The sequence below is a fragment of the Cetorhinus maximus genome, chromosome 1 (assembly GCF_964194155.1).
Source record: "Cetorhinus maximus chromosome 1, sCetMax3.hap1.1, whole genome shotgun sequence".
Classification (NCBI taxonomy): domain Eukaryota; kingdom Metazoa; phylum Chordata; class Chondrichthyes; order Lamniformes; family Cetorhinidae; genus Cetorhinus; species Cetorhinus maximus.
The window spans coordinates 199428370-199449464 of record NC_135879.1 but is presented as its reverse complement, the minus strand read 5'-3'; the positions used below and the strand labels follow the sequence as shown (position 1 = coordinate 199449464).

Genomic DNA, 21095 nt, shown 5'->3' with positions numbered 1-21095 from the left:
CCTTTTGTTCTTCCTGCTCCCTCCCGCTTTCCACTGACTTAAAAATTTTACATTTCTATCTTTGAATGACAAGTGGACTCTGCTTGGTAGATATGTTGCCATGGAGGATGCACAAGGGAACAGTTAACTGCCAAGCTTTTGTTTAAATTCAAACCAGACAGCTCAACTCCGATTGGTCAAGGCATTGCCCTGAGGCATAAACTAGCAGACGGCTTCCCCCCCCCCCAAGCTTCTGTTTAGTTGAAAAAGGTGTAATGCGTGGATATGCTCCTTCTGTCTGCAAAAGGACAGGCTTGTGTGTGTGAATATATGTAGTTACTAGCACACGCAAGTGAGCCACACAGTGTGCCCAACTGATAAGCTTAAATTGGTTGTCAGTGTAATTCTGAGCATAATCAGAAGTTTAGCAAGTGTTGTCCAATCGCAGAATCACATCTCATGTTGAACAGTACGTTTTCAGTTTTGCAAGCACAGACTGGTTGGGTACAGTCAGTACTTTGCCTGTTGCGAACAGCCGAAGGGACGTGCTGTTTGATATGATCCGCCAGTCGTTGGGACATGTGGCCCACTTACCTGGCATCATGCCAGTATTGAAATTCATATACCACATTGCTCATTTGTGTGATAGGCAGAATGTCTTCTTGGCTTGTCAACAGCATCATGTTAGTGGAGAATACCACTCGCGATGCTATTCCACTGTAAGTGTGCAACAGCTAACTTCAGCCGTTGCTTCAACATGTAGTAAATCTCTCTGACCATGTACCCCCTGAAAGCGAGGAGTTTGTTCTTGCGCATGATTTGAATTTTGATGTGCCTTTGCCCCACAAACAGGAACAGGTATCTACTGAGTTCGAACTCCTCTACTCCAGCTATCCCACCACAAATCAGCATCCACTGAAGATGCTGAATCCTTGAAAGCATGCCTAGCTGATCTAGCGCACGCATAATGTGGGATTCTAATCAACTTGGCTAATTTTCACATGCAACTCGAATGTCTGTGGCATTGCGAGGCCTCAAGGCCAATCCAGATATACATATCTCTAAACTTGACAAAGGGACTGGAATAGTCATCTACAACAAGTGTGACTTTATCAACAAAATGCATTCCATTCTTAATGACAGATCCAAATTTGTATCCATTGGACCTGCCGCTAAGCATGACCAGATAGCCCTGCTTGAAAGCAAGTTACAAAAATACCAGTAACGAGCTGCTAGGTGGTATATACGATAGGATTTGTCCTCACGGCTCACTGCATATATATGGATTGTCCATCACAATAGTGATGTTCCTACATGCCTGATTCTGCACAACATGAATTGGCCAAATGGTTGGGCGATGTGCTACAACTAGTTCTGAGCAACTTTTTCCACATGCAGAGTGAAAGATTCCTTCACCTTTGCGAAGGCCATACAGAACTTGCATATCAATAGCAATGTCCATGTGCTCATTTGACATTACTGGCCTACTCACCAATGTACCACTCAAGGAAGCCAATGGCATTTGGACCATGTCACTATGTCATGGTGATCTAGATATACCACCAATTTCTGAATCTGTATTCATTGAACTTAAGCTCAGCAACTTGTGCAGTTGAGTTCAGTTTTAATAACACCATGGATGCCCAAATAGATGGCACTGCCATGGGATCCCCTCTAGGACCAGGTCTCAAACACTTTTATATAAAAGCAAAATACTGCGGATGCTGGAAATCTAGAACAAAAACAAAAATATCTGGAAAAACTCAGCAGGTCTGACAGCATCTGCGGAGAGGGATACAGTTGACGTTTCGAGTCCGTATGACCCTTCATCAGAACTAAGACATAAAGAAATGAGATAAAATATAGAAATGAGACCAGCTTATATTTCATCTCATTTCTTTATGTCTTAGTTCTGATGAAAGGTCATACGGACTCAAAACGTCAACTGTGTCCCTCTCCGCAGATGCTGTCAGATCTGCTGAGTTTTTCCAGGTATTTTTGTTTTTGTTCTCAAACATCTTTGTTGGGTTTCCAGAAGAAACATGTCTTCGATGAAATGACACCTAACCTCCATGGCAACACCTCTAATAATCAGAGTCCACAGGCCAACCTATCAGCACTCTTCTCATGCATAAACAGTTGTTCCCTTTACAATTGCTATTCTTGTGAATCTGTCCTGATGAGTGTAAGACAAAAAGATTCAACAGCATGTCTCTTTTTTCAGCAATACTCAAGGTCCATACTACCAAATGACTATTTTCATCTTTCTTCAGTTCTGATGAAAGATCATCTCAACCTGAAATGTTAACTCTGTTTCTCTCCACAGGTGCTGCCTGACCCAGTATTTCTAGCATTTTTTGTTTTTATTTCAGATTTCCAGCATCTGTAGTATTCTGCTTTTGTAAATTATTGCTGCTGTTTGCATTGCTAGTTTGAGGTGGTGGTCACGTAGGTAAACAGGGTATTGGAACAGTTACCCTGGAAGTTATGAAATAATCAATATTTTATTGAAGGTGTGGTAAACTAGCCCTCCACCATTCTTGACCTATCTGCAGCCTTTGATCCAGTTAATCAACCATCCTCCTGTAACACCTCTCCATGGTTGTCCAGCTGGTGTGACTGCACTCACCTGGCTCCATTCTTACCTATCTAACCGTAGCTAGAGTACTAATTTCAAGGCTCCTCTTCTTGCTCCTGCACTATTACCTCCAGTGCCCCATTAGGATCTATCTTTGGCACCCTCCTGTTTCTTGTCTAAATGTTGCCCCTCAGCAACATAATTGATAAGCACAGCATTAGTTTCCACATGTATGCTCACCACACCAGCTCTACAAAATCAACGTGGTTTGACGAAAAGTAAATCATGTTTGGCAAGTTCATTAGCGTTTTTTATGGATCTAACTAGTAGGGTATATAAAGGGAAGCCAGCAGGTAATAGTATACTTGTATTCCCAAAAGACGCCATGTGAAAGATTGATACACATGGAGTTACGGATAATATATTAGCACGGAGAGAGGATTGGCTAACCATCAGGAAATGTATTACATTTCTATGCATTTTTAATCTTTCCCGGTTCTGATGAAAGATCATGCCTTGAAGCTTTAACTCTCTCCCTCTCTCTCTCAGATGCTGCCAGACTTACTAAATATTTTTTAAAAATTCATTTTTGGGATGTGGGCGTCACTGGCTAGGCCAGCATTTATCGCCCATCCCTAATTGCCCTCGAGAAGGTGGTGGTGAGCTGCCTTCTTGAACCGCTGCAATCCATGTGGTGTAGCCACAACCACAGTGCTGTTAGGGAGAGAATTCCAGGATTTTGACCCAATGACTGAAGGAATGGCAATATATTTCCTAGTCAGGGTGGTGAGTGACTTGGAGGGGAACTTCCAGGTGGTGGTGTTCCCATCATTCTGCTGCCCTTGTCCTTCTAAATGGAATGGTCGTGGGTTTGGAAGGTGCTGTCTACAAAGTTAACATGGTTTAACGAAAAGTGAATTCCTGCAGTGCATCTTGTAGCTGGTACACACTGCTGTCACTGTATGCCGATAGTGGAGGGAGTGAATGTTTGTGGATATGGTGCCAATCAAGCGGGCTGCTTTGTCCTGGATGGTGTCAAGCTTCTTGAGTGTTGTGGAAGCTGCACTCATCCATGCAAGTGGGAAGTATTCCATCACACTCCTGACTTGTGCCTTGTAAATGGCAGACAGGCTTTGCGGCATCAGGAGATGAATTACTCGCCGCAGCGTTCCTCACCTCTGTCCTGCTCTTGTAGCCACAGTATTTATATGGCTAGTCCAGTTCAGTTTCTGGTCAATGGTAAACCCCAGGATGTTGATAGTGGGGGATTCAGTGTTGGTAATGTCATTGAATGTCAAGGGGCGATGGTTAGATTCCATCTTGTTGGAGATGGTCATTGCTTGGCACTTGTGTGGCATGAATGTTACTTGCCACTTGTCAGCCCAAGCTTGGATATTGTCCTGGTCTTGCTGCATTTGGACATGGACTGCTTCAGCATCTGAGGAGTCACGACTGTGAACATTGTGCAATCATCAGTGAACATCACCACTTCTGACCTTATGATGGAAGGAAGGTCACTGAAGCAGCTGAAGATGGTTCAGTGGAGGAACTCCTGCAGCGATGCCCTGGAACTGAGATGATTGGCCTCCAACAACCACAACAATCTTTCCCTGTGCCAGGCATGACTCCAGCCAACAGAGTGTTTTCCACCTAATTCCCATTACCTCCAGTTTTGCTAAGGCTGCTTGATACAAATTCAGTCAAATGCTGCTTTGATGTCAAGGGCAGTCATTCTCGCTTCACCTCGAGAGTTCCGCTCTTCTGTCCATGTTTGAACCAAGGCTGTAACGAGGTCAGGAGCTGAGTGATCCTGGTGGAACCCAAACTGAGCGTCAGTGAGCAGGTTATTTTTAAGTGTGTCTTGATAGCACTGTTGATGACCCCTTCCATCACTTAGCTGATCACTGAGATTTGACTGATGGGGCATTAATTGGCTGAGTTGGATTTGTCCTGCTTTGTGTGTACATGACATACCTGGGTAATTTTCCACATAGCTGGGTAGGTGCCAGTGTTGTAGCTGTACTGGAACAGCTTGGCTAGGGGCGCAGCAAGCTCTGGAGCACAAGGCTTCAGTAATATTGCCTGAATATTGCCAGGGCCCATAGCCTTTGCACTATCCAGTGCTTTCAGCCGTTTCTTGATATCTTGAATCGAATTGGCTAAAGACTAGCATCTGTGATGCTGGGGACCTCCGGAAGAGGCTGAGATGGATCATCTACTTGGGACTTCTGGCTGGAGGAGCACAGACTCATCAGCTGAGGGAGGGCGGTAAGTGATAATCAGCAGAAGGTTTCCTTACCCATGTTTGACCTGATGCCATGAGACTTCATGGGTTCCGGAGTCATGTTGAGGGCTTGCAGGGCAATACCCTCCTGACTGTATACCACAGTGCCGCCACCTCTGATGGGTCTGTCTTGCCAGTGGGACGGGGCATACCCAGGGATGGTGTTGGTGGTGTCTGGGACATTATCTGTAAGGTATGATTCGGTTAGTATGACTATGCCAGGCTGCTGCTTGACTAGTCTGTGAGACAGCTCTCCCAATTTTGGCACAAGCCCCCAGATGTTAGTAAGGAGGACTTTGCAAAGTCGACCGAGTTTTCTGTTGTTTTTTCCGGAGCCTAAGTCGATGCCGGGTGGTCCATCTGGTTTCATTCCTTATAGATTTTGTAGAGGTTTGCTACAACTGAGTGGTTTGCTAGGGCATTTCAGAAGGCAGTTAAGAGTCAACCACATTGCTGTGCATCTGGAGTCACATGTAAGCCAGACCAGGTAAGGACAGCAGATTTCCTTCCCTAAAGGAGATTAGTGAATCAGATGGGTTTTTATGATGATCGGAAATGGTTTCATGGTCATCACTGGACTTTTAATTCCAGATTTTTAATCGGTATTCTAATTCCACCATCTGTCATGGTGGAATTCGAACCCTGGCCCTCAGAGCATTACTTCCAGTGCTTTCTTTTTTATTCAAGGCAAATGGCATGTTGGCCTTGATTGCAAGGGGATTGGAGTACAGGAATAAAGAAGTTTTGTGACAATTGTACATGGCTTTGGTGAGTCATATCGGGAGTAATGTATGCAGTTTTGGTCTCCATATTTAAGGAAGGATGTACTTGCTTTGGAGGTGGTACGGTAAAAGCTCACTAGATTGGTTCCTGGGATATGAGAGGTTTGTCCTATGTAAACTAGGCCTATAGTCTCTGGAGTTTAGAAACGTGGGTGATCTCATTAAAACATACAAGACTGTATCTAACCTGTTACGCCCTTTAGAAGTTGAAATCCTGGAAAATGTGGACCATTTTCCATTTCTTGGGAGTCTCCCCTCGACAAAGGCAGACATAAGCTGACAAAATTCTTCATCACCTCCAATGTGCCAGGTCAGTCTTTGGCCGACAGAGGAAAAGAGTATTTGGGGACCAGGATCTCAAACCTGAGACTAAGGTCATGGTTTACCGGGCAGCAGTGATCTCTGTGCTCCCATGTGCTTCAGAGTCTTGGACATCCTACACCTCAAGGCGCTGAAGTACCACCATTCGGTGGCAAGAAAGGTGGTCCAATAGAATGCACCCTCCTAAGCAACATATGCAGCATCATGGCACTAATCATTCAAAACTAGCTCCACTGGGCAGGACGTCATTCATATGTCTGACTCCCAAAGCAACTGCTCTTCTCGGAACTTGGCTGCCGAAGAAGACTCCCAAGGGGATATCAGAAAAACTTTAGGGATGTCCTCAAAGCATCTCTGACAAAATCAACCATTGAAACATCCCTGCTGACTCACTGAAATCCCCAGCCCATGACCAACCAAAACAAAGAAGGTTAATTCGGGGAGACTTTGTCATGAACATGCAGAGGCAAAGTCGAGGTGTCAGGGAGAACTTATAAACCTCCAAACAACTCGTCTACTTGACTCTTTAAGCAGTAGCTGCCCCACATATGGCAGAGTCTGCAGATCAACAATCTCAGAACCCACTGAACAGGAGTGGAAGCAAGTCATCCTGCCTAAGAAGAAGTCTTTAAGAGTTCCCCCTGGCTAGGGAATCTAGAACATACATAGGACTTAGGAGGAGTAGCCACTCAGTAAGCCTGCTATGCCATTCAGTAAGACCAAGGTTGATCGGATTGTGGTCCCAACGTCACTTTGCAGTCTGCACCCCCCCATAACCCTTGACTCCCCTGTCTATCAAAAATCTGTCTAACTGTCTTGAATAAGGCATGGGGGCACAGTCTCAGAATAAGGGGTTGATCATTTAGGACTAAGATGAGAAGAAATTTCTTCACAACAAAGGTCGTGAATCTTTAGAATTCTCTACTTCAGAGGGTTTTGGATGCTCCATTGTTGAATATATTTAAGGCTGTGATAGATTTTCAGTCTCTCAGGGAATCGAAGGATATGGGGAATAGGTGGGAAAGTGGAACTGTAGCTGAAGATCAGCCATAATCATATTGATTAACAAAGCAGAGTCAAAGGGCTGTATGGTCTACTCCTACTCCTATTTCTTACGTCCTTTCATACAAACCTAATTCACATACTACAGAATCCATGCTTTCTACAAAACTGCAACACTCGCTAATTTCCCAGCACCAGGATATATAATAAAAGAGACCTTCATGAAGAAGCTAGTGGGTGGAATATCCTCACCATTTATTTCTTCCCCCTTTCTGAAGGAGGGTAGATTTCATGCTTAAAGTAAATACATCTGGGCGAACTGGGAATTTGATTACAACAGTTGGTTTCGCATAGTACAAGATGACTTTGAGCAACTTGAAGGAACAATCCTTCAAGTCTTACTTTAGCAATAAAGAGTTATGTAAAATTAAACAAGGCATCTGTTCAACATCTTTCCACCCTTTAAAATTACATAATCTACCTTTATATAAAATATATATTCAAAAGATTAAACCCATGTAAGAGATCTGCTGCAATTAAAAATAGTTGTCCACACGGATAAAGTATACTTTTCCACTCTGATACTGGCACTGGAATTCAAAACAAGCACTCGTGCATTTTGTTTCAGCAAAGATTATAATTCGTATGTTCTAAGATTCAGAAACCTACCACAGTAAACTGAATTACAATGATGACAGCTGTACCCATGCCAAAAGCACAATGGCAGAGTTCACACCAGTATAAGGACAATTCTTCAAAAAGCAACACATGAAATGCTGCAGCTTTAAATAGCAATGTTGCAGCAATAAAACTATCAACAGATTTCCAAATTCAGCACCAGAAAAGTCAACACAACCCACAAGTAGTAACCTCAAACCACTGGTGAACTCACCCTTGACCAGAAATGATTTTGCTGGAGTTTGTATTCCAAGATAAATTTTAATTCGAAACGTTCACCCCACGATGGTGGATAATCCCACTGCACTTTTATCCTTCTAGGAGATCCAAAAACAGGCTCAGCTGTTAAATTTGCAGGTGGATCAGGCTGGACTGAATCAAAAAAAAATAAGAGAATGTGTTTCTGTCAGACCAATCAGAAATGCTACATCTGCAACTAAACGCATTTGCTGATAACAGAAGTGTAGGGGAGGAATTTTAATACCTAATAAGAAGTGGGTTTGGGTCGGGCAGGAACTAAATATGTAAAAAAATTTCAAACCTGAAACAATATGCATCAAAACCCACCCAGGAGCCCCGGGGGAGTCCATTGCAACCCATATAGTGAAGTTGAAGCAGTTGACAGAGTACTGCGACTTCGGAGACACACTCCATGATAATGCTGCGGGGCCGATTAGTTTGTGGACCTCAACAGCAGCATTCAGCGCCATTTACTCGCAGAAGTCGACATCGATTTGAAGTGCGGCATGTAAATAGCACTAGCCATGGAAAGTGCTGCGAGAGACTCGCAGGCTTTGCGACACATACAACATGGCGCTGTTCTTCATGTGGGGCATCAACCTATCACTGCGCGTGGCTCGAAAACCAGAGACACAGCAGCGAAGTGAGAGGCAATGTCCACTGTTAGAAAAACGAAAACGCCTAGTAGAAACATTTCAGCAGTGACTCCAAGGTTAATCTGTTATAGAAGTGGGGGTGACCACGTACGGGACAGCTGCAGATTCAAGGAGGCAGAATGCTATTACTGCCATTAGAAAGGTCACATAATAAAGCAATGCAGGGTGAAATCGAAACAGCCCATAAAGCAGCAAGCCAATATGATTGATTTGAACAATACAACAGAACCTGGAGCTGCCGATACCGACATCTATTCCCTGTCTAACATCACAGCGGTAAAAACAAAACCTATAACAGTCACAATTCAAGTTAATGGGAGGCCACTAATAGGGGAGGTAGACACAGGAGCCTCAACCACAGTGATGGGAGTGCACACATTTAAATACTTAAATGAAGGTCCCCAACCACTGAATCTGGAGCGGCCAACTGCTCAATTAAAGACATACATTGGAGAATCTATACAGGTAAAGGGGTTTGCCACAGTGCCAGTGTCTCATAAGCAACAGATAGCCCAGCTTTCAGTCACAGTGACAGGAGAAAGACCTAGTCTACTGCCAAGTCTGGTTACAAAAAATCAAGCTTAACTGGTCTGTAATATTTCACTTGAGAACAGGAGGAGTTCCTGAACTACTAAGGAAATACAGCAGTGTATTTCGTGATGAATTAGGGAAGTTAAAAGACTTGCAAGAAAAAATATATGTGGATTCTCAGGCGGCACTCTGTTTATTTAAGGCCAGACCTGTACTTATGCCTTAAAAGAGAAGGTGGATGCAGAACTGTGCCGGTTAGAAAAGCTGGGCATCATCCAACCAGTCCAATTTTTGGAATGGACAGCGCCTATAGTCCCTCCCAGTGGTGACGCCTGACCAAAGTATATGCATTTGAGAGGACTATGAATTGACCGTGAACAAGATTGACTGCCAAACTAGATAAATATCCTATCCCGAGAATAGACAGCTTATATGCAAAGCTAGCTGGAGGCAAATCCTATGCAAAACTGGACATTAGCCATGCATACCAACAGTTAGAGCTGGATAGCACCGCTATAGGATACTTAACTATCAACACGCACAAGGGTCTGTATCAATATACTTGCCTACCCTTTGAAGTATCATCTGCATGTACAACCTTCCAAAGGACAATGGAGAGTCTTTTGCAAGGACTTTCCCAAGTAGCAGTATACCTAGATGATGTTCTGATCACAGGGTCAACTGAAACCAAACACTTGGCCAACTTTGAAGATGTGCTAAGATGATTCTTGGAAGCTGGTGTACGATTAAAGAAAGAGAAATGTACATTCCAAGTGCTAGAAGTTACTTACCTGGGTCACAGGGTGGATGCTATGAGTTTACATCCAGTAGAAGAGAAAGTTAGAGCAATCAAAGATGCGCCCTCTCCATCCAGTGTAACCGAAATCTGCGTATGATCAACTACTATAGCCGCTTCTTGCCAAACTTGTCAACAGTGTTAGCACCATTACACTTGTTAAAAAAGAATCATCGTTGGTCGTGAAATTCACAACAGGAAGAAGCCTTTGTGAAAGTTAAGAAGCTATTACATTCATTATGTTTGTTGGTACACTAAGATCCATCGAAAGAGTTGGTATTAATATGCAATGTGTCTCCTTACGGTGTAGGAGCTGTGTTACCACACAGAATGGAAGATGGATCAGAAAGGCCAATTGGCTATGTTTCCAGAACCTTCTCCGCAGTCTAGAAGGGTTATTCCCAACTGTTGTTCCATTGTTTAAGAAGGGTAGCAGGGATAATCCAGGAAATTACAGGCCGGTGAGCCTTACGTCAGTGGTAGGGAAATTATTGGAGAAGATTCTCCGTGACAGAATTTACTACCATTTGGAAGAAAATGGGCGTATTAGTGAGAGGCAGCATGGTTTTGTGAAGGGGAGGTCATGTCTCACTAACTTGATCAAGTTTTTCGAGGAAGTGACAAAGATGATCGACGATGGAAGGGCAGTGGATGTTATATACATGGATTTCAGTAAGGCCTTTGACAAGGTCCCTCATGGCAGACTGGTACAGAAGGTAAAGTCGCACGGGATCAGATGTGAGCTGGCAGGATGGATACAGAATTGACTTGGTCAAAGAAGACAGAGGGTAGCAGTGGAAGGGTGCTTTTCTGAATGGAGAGCTGTGACTAGTGGAGTTCTGCAGGGATCAGTGCTGGGATCTTTGCTGTTTGTGGTATACATAAATGATTTGGAGGAAAATGTAACTGGGCTAATTAGTAAGTTTGCAGACGACACTAAGGTTGGAGGAGTTGCAGATAGTGAAGAGGATTGTCAAAGGATACAACAGGATATATATCGGTTGGAGACTTGGGCGGAGAAATGGCAGATGGAATTTAATCCGGACAAATGCGAGGTAATGCATTTTGGAAGGTCTAATACAGGGAGGAATTATACAGTAAATGGCAGAACCCTTAAGTGCATCGACAGGCAGAGGGATCTGGGTGTACAGGTCCACAGGTCACTGAAAGTGGCAACGCAGGTGGATAAGGTAGTCAGGAAGGCATATGGCATGCTTGCCTTCATTGGCGGGGTATTGAGTATAAAAGCTGGGAAGTCATGCTGCAGCTGTATAGAACCTTGGTTAGGCCACACTTGGAATACTGCGTGCAATTCTGGTTGCCACATTACCAGAAGGATATGGAGGCATTGGAGAGGGTGCAGAGGAGGTTTACCAGGATGCTGCCTGGTCCGGAGGTTATTAGCTACGAGGAGAGGTTGGAGAAACTCGGATTGTTCTCACTAGAGCGACGGAGATTGAGGGGCGACTAGATAGAAGTTTACAAAATTATGAGTGGCACGGACAGAGTAGATAGTCAGAAGCTTTTTCCCAGGGTGGAAGAGTCAATTACTAGGGGACATAGATTTAAGGTGAGAGGAGAAAACTATAAAGGAGATGTGCGGGGCAAGTTTTTTACGCAGAGGGTAGTGAGTGTCTGGAATTCGCTGCCAGAGGAGGTGGTGGAAGCAGGTACGATAGTGGTGTTTAAGAGGCAGCTTGACAAATACATAAATACGATGGGAATAGAGGGATACGGACCCTGGAAGTGCAAAATGTTTTAGTTGACGGGCAATATGATCAGCGCAGGCTTGGAGGGCCGAAGGGCCTGTTCCTGTGCTGTACTTTTCTTTGTTCTTTGTTCTAGAAAAGCAAGGTTTATCAGTGATATTCAGAGTGAAGAAATTCCACCAGTACCTGCATGATCGACATTTCACCATTGAGTCGGACCATAAACTATTAATGGGTTTATTCAGTGAGGATAAGGCCAACCCGCCAATAGCAAGAATCCAATGTTGGGCTTTGATTCTATCTGCGTATGAATATACCGTTATGCACCGTCCTGGCTTGCATATTGCAAATGCAGACATACTCAGTTGGCGCCCATTACTAGATAGCATTGTACATGCTCCAGTGCCACAACAATTCTTTGCCTGTGTGTGCGAAGCAAATTAGAAATTGGATGAACAGTGATCCAATTTTCTCAAAAGTCCAAGATTGCAAACATGTATTGCAAGGGTGGGCAAATTCACCTGTGTCTTAAGAGGTGAGACCATTCCATGCCCAAAGAGAGTTAAGGTGTCAAGATGGAATTTGTTGTGGGGTCAAGAGTCATCATCCCTTCGCAAGGAAGATAACCATCATTCACAGAGCTTCACAGTGCGCATCCAGGCATATCAAAGCTGAAAATGCTTGTGCAAAGCTATGTCTGGTGGCCAGGTACTGACAGTGACATTGAAAGCACGGTCAAGCACTGTCTTCATTGTCAGCAACAAGTTGCCTGTTTCAGCTCCACTGCATCTGCGGGTCGACCTTGGGTTAGACTATATATCGATTGTGCAGGACCATTCTTAGGTACCATATTTTTACAGATCGTAGATGCGCATTCTAAACAGATGGATGTTTACAAAGTCAGATAGCCAACATCAAATACAGCAAATCGAAAAGCTGCATCATTGTTTTAGTATGGCCTACTGGAAGTCATTGTTTCCGATAATGGTTCAGTCTTTACCAGTACAGAGTTTCAAAGATTCATGAGTTAAAATGGAATAAGATATATTAAAACAGCCCCATACCATCCTTCATCAAATGGTTTAGCTGAAAGAGCTGTGCAAACTTTCAACTCTGGAACAAAGAGGTTATCAGAAAGTACTCCAGAAACTCAACATTCCTGCTTTATTCTCAATTATCATATGCACCTCATTCAACTACGGGTTCGACGCTGTCTGAATTAATGATGAAATGCAGCCTATGGACAAGGTTAAGTCTGGTGTTTCTAAACTTAGAGGGGAAGGTAGAGAAGAATCAAGGTTCAAAAATTGAATCACAATATTCATAGCAAAGCTCATAGATTCATTATAGGAGAAGTTTTTGTGTGGAATTTTGGACGTGGACCTTGTTGGGTCCCTAGTACAATTGTCTCAGAAACTGGTCTCTTGTCCTTCCAGGTGGAACTGGAAGATCAAATTGTTTGAAAACATGTGGACCATCCTAGAAACAGAGAGGCATTCCAACAATCAGCTATCTTGCCTGTGATTAAAGTCAAACCATTAATCCAAGGTGACAGATTAATCTAGAATAGTCATGCCCGATGTCTCTGTAGAGTTGCCAAAACCCTGAACTGCCACTTTCTAATGATATATCTGGTGCTGCGCTTCCTGATCATGTCGATCCTGTGGAAGAACCTCAAGTGGTAGAGCTGGAAATGAATAAGGAAAGCACCTCAGAGACTTAATCTTTAATCACCTGAGTTGTATACATGTATATGCTGTTGGGTATTCAAATGCTCTCTGTAAAGAGCTGTAAAAAATCTAAACAGGGAGGAAATGCAGTAACAGAAGATGTAGCCTCCCCTACTGTCTATCAAGGGTCATGTGATTGTTCTTGGAGGCTCTGACCAATAAGCCCTAAGCGTGGGTAATCTAGGGGGGCGGAGGGGGGAAGAGGGGGGCTTTCTTGTCAAGCACCAGGTTCAAGCATGTAGTTTCTGAAAAGCTCTCTGTAATAAAGTTAAATGCTTCTTGTTGAAACCTATCCGATATGTCTTCATTACATCGGTCACTCATTTAAAAAGTCCATTCCAGTTTATTGTGACCACTAAACATCCCCCCCACCTCCCCCCACCCCGCACCCGCCCCCTCAACCCTCTCCCCCAGAGTTAATATTGGGGCTACAATGTCCAAAATACACATCGAAAAAATGTTTTATTCATTCACAGGATGTGAGCTTCGCTGGCTGGGCCAGCATTTATTGCCCATCCCTAGTTACCCTTCAGAAGGTGGTGTTTAGCTGCCTTCTTGAACCGCTGCAGTCCTTGTGGTGTAGGTACAACCACAGTGCTGCTAGGGAGGGAGCTCCAGGATTTTGACCCAGCAACAGTGAAGGAACGGCAATATATTTCCAAGTCAGGATGGTGAGTGACTTGGAGGGGAACTTCCAGGTGGTGGTGTTCCCATCTATCTGTTGCCCTTGTCCCTCTAAATGGCAGTGGTTGTGGGTTTGGAAGGTGCTGCCTAAGGAGCCTTGGTGAATTCCTTCAGTTCATCTTGTAGATGGTACACACTCTGTGTACATACTATGTGTCAGTGGTGGAGGGAGTGAATGTTTGAAAGCAAGCAGGCTGCTTTGTCCAGGACAGTGTCAAGCTTCTTGAGTGCTGTGGGACCTGCACTCATCCAGGCAAGTGGGGAGTATTCCATCACACTCCTGACTCATGCCTTGTAGATGGTGGACAGGCTTTGGGGAGTCAGGTGGTGAGTTACTCATTGCAGGGTTCCTAGCCTCTGATCTGCTCTTGTAGTCACAGTATTTACATGGCTAATCCAGATCAGATTTTGGTCAATGGTACCCCCAGGATGTTGATAGTGCGGGATTCAGTGATGCTAATGCCATTAAACATCAAAGAGCGATGGTTAGACTCTGTCTTGTTGGAGATGGTCATTGTCTGGCACTTGTGTGTTCGGAATGTTACTTGCCACTTGTCAGCCCAAGTCTGGATATTGTCCCAGTCTTGCTGCATTTGGACATGGAACGTTTCAGTATCTGAGGAGACGTGAATGGTGCTGAACATTATGCAATCATCAACAAACATCCCCACTTCTGATCTTATGATGGAAGGAAGGTCATGAGATGACTGACCTCCAACAACCACAAACATTTTCCTTTGTGCTGGGTATGACTCCAACCAGTGGAGAGTTTTCCCCCTGATTCCCATTAAATCCAGTTTTGCTAGGGCTCCTTGATGCCTCACTCAGTCAAATACGGCCTTGATGTCAAGGGCAGTCACCCTCACCTCACCTCAGGAGTTCAGTTCTTTTGTCCATGTTTGAACCAAGGCTGTAATGAGGTCAGGAGCTGAGTGGCCCCGGTGGAACCCAAACTGGGCGTCAGTGAGCAGGTTATTGCTAAGCAAGTGCCACTAGATAGCATTGTTGATGACCCCTTCCATTCTTTTACTGATGATAAAGTGTAGACTGGTGGGGCGGTAATTGGCCAGTTTGGATTTGTCCTGTATTTTGTGTACAAGACATACCCGGGCAATTTTCCACGTAGCCGGGTAGATGCCAGTGTTGTAGCTGTACTGGAACAGTTTGGCTAGGGGTGCGGCAAGTCCGGGATGACAATATTATATCCATAAGGTGAAGGCATATTCTAAGGCAGAAGTTAGACGGGAGGGCAACAAGTGGGCTGGTGAAACAAAAACAGAAAATGCTGGAAAAACTCAGCAGGTCTGTCAGCATCTGTGGAGAGAGAAACAGAGTTGACGTTTCAAGTCCGTATGACTCTTCTTCAGAGCAGGTGAGTTGACAAAGGAAGGTGCAGAGAAAGGTAACCCCTGGGACCCTTACAAATCAGGAATGGTGGCAGCTATTACAGACAAAACAGAGCCAGTACCTGTACCACTTTGAAGGAGCTACAATATAAGGACCCAACCATTAAGACAGTAATTCAGGCTAAGGATAAAGGGGAAGAATTGGAAGGGCCATGGCAGGCAAGTGATAATGGTTAGAGAGGGAATGTTGTTTAAGGGTGACAAGTGGGTAGTACCAGAAGGATATCACAGCTAGCACATGGGGGACCTGGAGCAGGACACCTGGGAAGCGAAGGTACCTGAGAAAGAATAAAACAGGTAGAATGGTGGCCGAGAATGAGAAAAGACGTAGAGAATTATGTGAAAGGATGTCCAGTGTGTCTGGCAAAATTTTACACCCCTAGAAAAGGAAGGCAAAATTGGGAGTAACTGTGTGCAATGTTTATACATGTTCTCTCTGTCTGTCTGGAAGCTACATATATTAATACACAGGGCCACGTTCTTTGTAGACAGAAAATACATGTACGCACATTGTGCCTGTTTCAGCTAAACAAAATATGTGACAGCCATTCGCTGACTCATTCCTCAGGGGCAATGCCTTGACCAATCAGGGTCAAGCTGTCTGGTTTAACTTTCAAACAATGCTTGGCAGTAAACTGTAGTCACCATCAGTGGTGCATTCTCCATGGCAGCACCACTTGCTAACCAATCAGCACTCTCTTACATGTCACTTCCCTACTTAAGAAAGGTGAGAGAAAGAAACCAATCAGCCTAACATCTGTTGTTGGGAAATTACTAGAGTCTATAAATAAGAATAGAGTGACTCAGCCCCTTGGGCAACATTCCCCCAATTCCGCCCCCCGTCAGGGGGATGTGTGGGAGTGTGAGCGGGCTCGAGTTGGTGGGGTCCTGATCGGCACCCCCGTTTGGGAGCACTCTGCCATTTTACGTGGGCGGGCCAATTAAGACCCTCCCAGCATGACAATGACGTCCGCCAGGAAGCGCTATGTGCTCCCTATGTGGGCGGGGGGGCGGATTCCCTGAACTGGGGGTGCGCCCTACGTGCAAAAGAGCACGCAGACTTCCCCGAGGCAAAGTGCTGCCTCAGGGAGATCGGCTCAAGTTTGAAACATTAAATAAAGATGAGAAAAAAAACTGACACGTCCCCTCATGTGCCACTGTCACATGAGGTGGGACAAGTCAATTTCTTTTATTTAGAGATTTCAGACAAATTTTAATAACCTCATCCCGCCCGTGGATAAGGTTTCATGTTTTTTCAGAAGCCCGCCTGGGCTCTTCGGCTGACGGTTGGATGGGCAGGCCCATTAATTACTTTTTTTTAATGGCCTTAATAGGCCTTTGACAGTTCGGCGGGTGCACAGCCGAATCAGCTGTGCGCCTGCCGAACTGAAAATCTAAATGACGCGGGTTGATGTTGGGACGCACGCCTGACGTCACCCCGTGTCGGCAGGCCAGCCCCACCCCACTGCTGGCCAACCGGAAGATGTAGCCCCTTGCAATTTTTCAGTTGATCAGACAGAGAGCAAGCATGGATTTGTGATGGGTAAATCATGCCTCATTGATTTTATTTCTGAAGAGGTGACTAAAGGAGTGGACAGGGGAATGAATGTAAACAGATGTTACTTGAATGGATTACCAGTAGGTAATCATTGGAGTCTGTTAAAGAGACTATTAGCTGAAGTTGAAGCTCATGGAATTGACCTCATTAGGAGATAGACAGCAGGGATAATGGGCAGGGACTCTAATTGGCAGGATATATTTAGTGATAGGAGACAGAGATCTGTGTTAAGGCCTCAACTCACTTGCTTTTCCAGAACCGTTATATCCAATTCAGGGTTGCAGGGAGTCGGAGCCTATTCCAACAGGCAATGGGCACTAGGCACAATGGGGTACACCCAGGGCGGAACACCAGTCCATCACAGGGCACACACTCACATGCACACACACTGAAGGGCAATTTATCACAGCCAATCCACCTAACCAGCACATCTTTGGATGGTGGAAGGAAACCCACAGAGATACGGGGAGAACGTGCAAACTCCACACAGACAGACATCGGAGGTCAGGATCAAACCCGGGTTCACGGAGCTGAGGGGCAGGAGCACTAACCACTGTGCCACTGTATTTATTTCAGACTTAAATGACAGGATAGCAAGCCAAATATCCAAGTCTGCAGATGACAGACTGATTGTTTACAAAGCTGCAAATCTAGATAGAAGTATAAAATTATAGACATCAATAGATTAATTGAATAGGCATAATAGTGGCAAATGGATTTCAACATATGTATGAAGTTATCCACTGTGGATCTAAAAAAAAAGAGTACTTTCTAAATGGTGAAACTTGAAGCAGTGGAGGTCTAAAGAGAAGTGTATATCCATGTACACACATCATTAAAATGTAATTGGCAGCCACAAAATAATCAAAAAGACAAATAGAATGCTGGTCCTTTTATCTAGAAGATTAAAATTAGTAGCTAGAAGTTATGCTCCAGCTATACAAAGTTCTGGTTATCAGTTCTGGGCATCAAACCTTAGGAAGGATATAATGGCCTGGGAGGCTGTGCAGCACTAATATACTAGAATGATTCCTAGACTCCAAGGGTTAAATTATGAGGAGAGATTTTGTAATACTTGGAATTTAGAAGATATGATATGATCCAAGTTCTCAAGACTTTAAGAGGAATGGATAGTTTATCTCTATTTCACCTATTTTCACTGATTGGGAAATGGGGAATCTGGAACAAGTTGACATGGCCTAAAATATAGTGCCAGGTATTTCAGGGATGAAATCAGGAAACTAAACTACATATAAAGGGTGGAACTTTTCATCAAATGGCACAATACTAGGGGAACTGTTAACTTTAAATCTGAGATTGACAGATTTCTGTTAGGAATAGGGGGCAAGGATGGTTATGTGGAGTTCAGCTGGAGATCAGCCATGACCTCACTGAGCCTGTTTCACCACTCAATTGGCTAAGTAGCCTATTCTTGGTCCTATTGTTAATATTATTCATAAAGAAATAGGAACTAATTGTTATGCGAATGTACATCTGGGGTGCCATATTTACTTCTTGCACTGCAGCCACAAGGTGTCAGTCCATCTGCCACATGGAGAGCATCAAGAAATACACTTGAAACTCCAGCATTTTGAGTCTAAAAGTGTAATTATTTCAAACTTATGGGAACAGGGGGAGATGACACCTATATTCCTATCAATCGTATGATCAGCTGGGACAAGGGATGGGGTTGAGGTGTGAGGGAGGGGGAAAGAGATGCATTCTGAACAAGATCTGAATAAAACAATATTAATCACAGCAAAAAAATAGCAATATATATCGTAGAGTGTTTTATGTGCCGAATTATTCATCTCGTTAAGAGATATTAGGATAATGGGAAGGTACTCCAATTGGCAAGATATATTTAGTGGTAGACAGTGATATGCATTCGGGCCTCAATTATTCACTGTATTTATTAAAAGCTTAAATGACAGGATAGGCAAGCCAAATATCCAGGTCTGCAGATGACAGAATAACGGACAGCCTTGTAAAATGCTAGTCTAGCCAGCGACGCCCACATCCTGTGCATGAATACATTTAAAAAAGTTATCAGTTTGTGCCATGTAGTAATAGTGAATACCTGTTTTAGTTTCCAAAGAATTCAGAAGTGATCTAAAATTACCCTGTAAATCTGTGCGGCAGCTTGCTGTCTGTGTTGCACCTGAGTAGATATTGAGCTAAATGTGCTAAAACACTACCATTTCATGCAAGTCAAAAATTGCTACTGATTTTTGAAATGTATTTGGAATCATAATAGATTTTCTCTGGTTACATATTCTGTTATTAATTTACAAGCTTCATGATTACCAATAAAACAGCACAACAATAATAAAAATGGTTCTATTCAGCTGTACCGTAAGGTAAAACTAGGCAGAACTTGCAGGACACATGTTCCTCCAACTTTGTCTCCCAATATGGCAATTGGGTTCCCAAACTTCTGTGTACGTTATAGGATCCCCATCCACATTTTAAAAGGTTCTAATATCTGGGATTAGAATAGTTAGGTACTTGTTTGACCGGTGCAGACTCGATGGGCTGAAGGGCCTTTATCTGTGCTGTAGACTTCTATGACTATGACTCGATGAAACAGGCAAGTGTACTTGTCAACCAGTAGTAGGTCCCTTTCAGCCAGACTGGAAGCAGCAACAAGGCAGTAAGTTTTTAACCTCCATATTATTGCTGCTGGTTTAACTAAGCTACTAAAATACTAACAAAATTCCTGTTTTACAATTATTGCATGATGTTGTAAATCACAATAGTAAATTTAGCAAATCTTTGGACGGTTAATAGCTTTAACTATTTAAATAACTATTCTATATTTCAACCAAAATGGCAACAAAATAGAAGTGGTGACAAACATTACTTACCAATCTCCATTGCCACAATTTCTAACAATGTAGTTCTGTAGCCAACAGGGTTGATTGCAGTTATATTTATAACATATGGCAGGGATGCAAAAATCTGAGGATTATCTATCTGGCAAATATTATTAAGCAAGTCTGTAGGACAGTTCAAAACTTTGCTGCTTGGAGCCCTGAAACAACAAAAACACATTGTTATTCCTGGTGGAGGTTGCAGGCTTAAATTTTGAACAGCATAATATTTGCATCTCAAGGTTATAGAAAATAATGTCTGGCATTTACAATTTTATAGGTGTACAAAATTCATACAACAGTCTTGTAATTAAATGATACCTGAAACAAAACGTAGCAATGTTTGAGTCAAATTGCAAAATTGGGTTCCCAAGTCTGAAAGCGATCATTAAGAACTAGAACTACAGTTCATAATCAATTGTATATGAGCTCATTTACAGTACATTCACACTCCAAGTCTGTTCTTAGTGAGAGTCTAAACTACTTTGCACAGGCACTAAACCTTAGAGTGTGAAGAAGTTACTCCAACAAAAAGCAAGTTGTCACCCTCTGCTTCAGAGAGCTATATCCACTTTATTTCTGGTAGCAGATCATAACTGGACCCCAGATTTAAGTTGCCTTTTGAACCATAAATAGTGGCTTAGTGAAACCACACGTAAATTGTGTACAGTTCTGGTCTCCTTACCTAAGGAAGGGTATACTTGCCATAGAGGGAGTGCAATGATCTCATTGAAGCATACAAAATTCTTACATGACCTGACAGGGTAGATGCAGGAAGGATGTTCTCCCTGGCTGAGGGTCTAGAACCAGGGGAACAGTCTCAGGGTAAGAGGTAGGCCATTTAGGACTGAGATGAGGAGGAATATCTTCATTCAGAGGGTGGTAAACCTTTGTAATTCTCTACGCAGGTTCAGTCATTGAGTATATTCAAGACAGAGATTGATAGATATCTACATATTAAAGACATCAAGGGATATGAGGATAGAGCATGAAAATGATGTTGGAGGTGGAAGATTTTTTTTTAAAAAGAGGAGACTTCATTTTTAAAAAAAGCGGGGCGGCTTTATTTTCAAAAAAAGAGCGCAGAGAGCGGGGAGGCTTCATTTTAAAAAGAACACGGGGAGCTGGGAGAGTTCATTTTAAAATGAACGGGGAGAGTTCATGTGAGACCATTGGCGGAGTGACGTCACAAACCACAATGAGTGCAGGGAAAGTATAAGATCGATATTGGTGTAAAGAAATTACAATAACGTGTGAAGAGCAGGGGATCCTTCAAGTGTAAAGAGCA

General features: G+C 43.5%; 1 protein-coding gene across 2 annotated transcripts in view; it reads right to left on the bottom strand.

The window, feature by feature from the left end:
• The window catches only part of LOC144686425 (interleukin-11 receptor subunit alpha-like), a 101996-nt gene that overhangs the window by 16026 nt on the left and 64875 nt on the right, over window positions 1-21095 (bottom strand). For both annotated transcript variants that reach the window (XM_078551619.1, XM_078551629.1), the window contains exons 6-7: window positions 19802-19968; window positions 7839-7996 (exon numbers count right to left, since the gene is read on the bottom strand). In XM_078551619.1, coding sequence (XP_078407745.1) covers window positions 7839-7996; window positions 19802-19968 — 325 coding nt within the window. The remainder of the gene's footprint in view (window positions 1-7838; window positions 7997-19801; window positions 19969-21095) is intronic.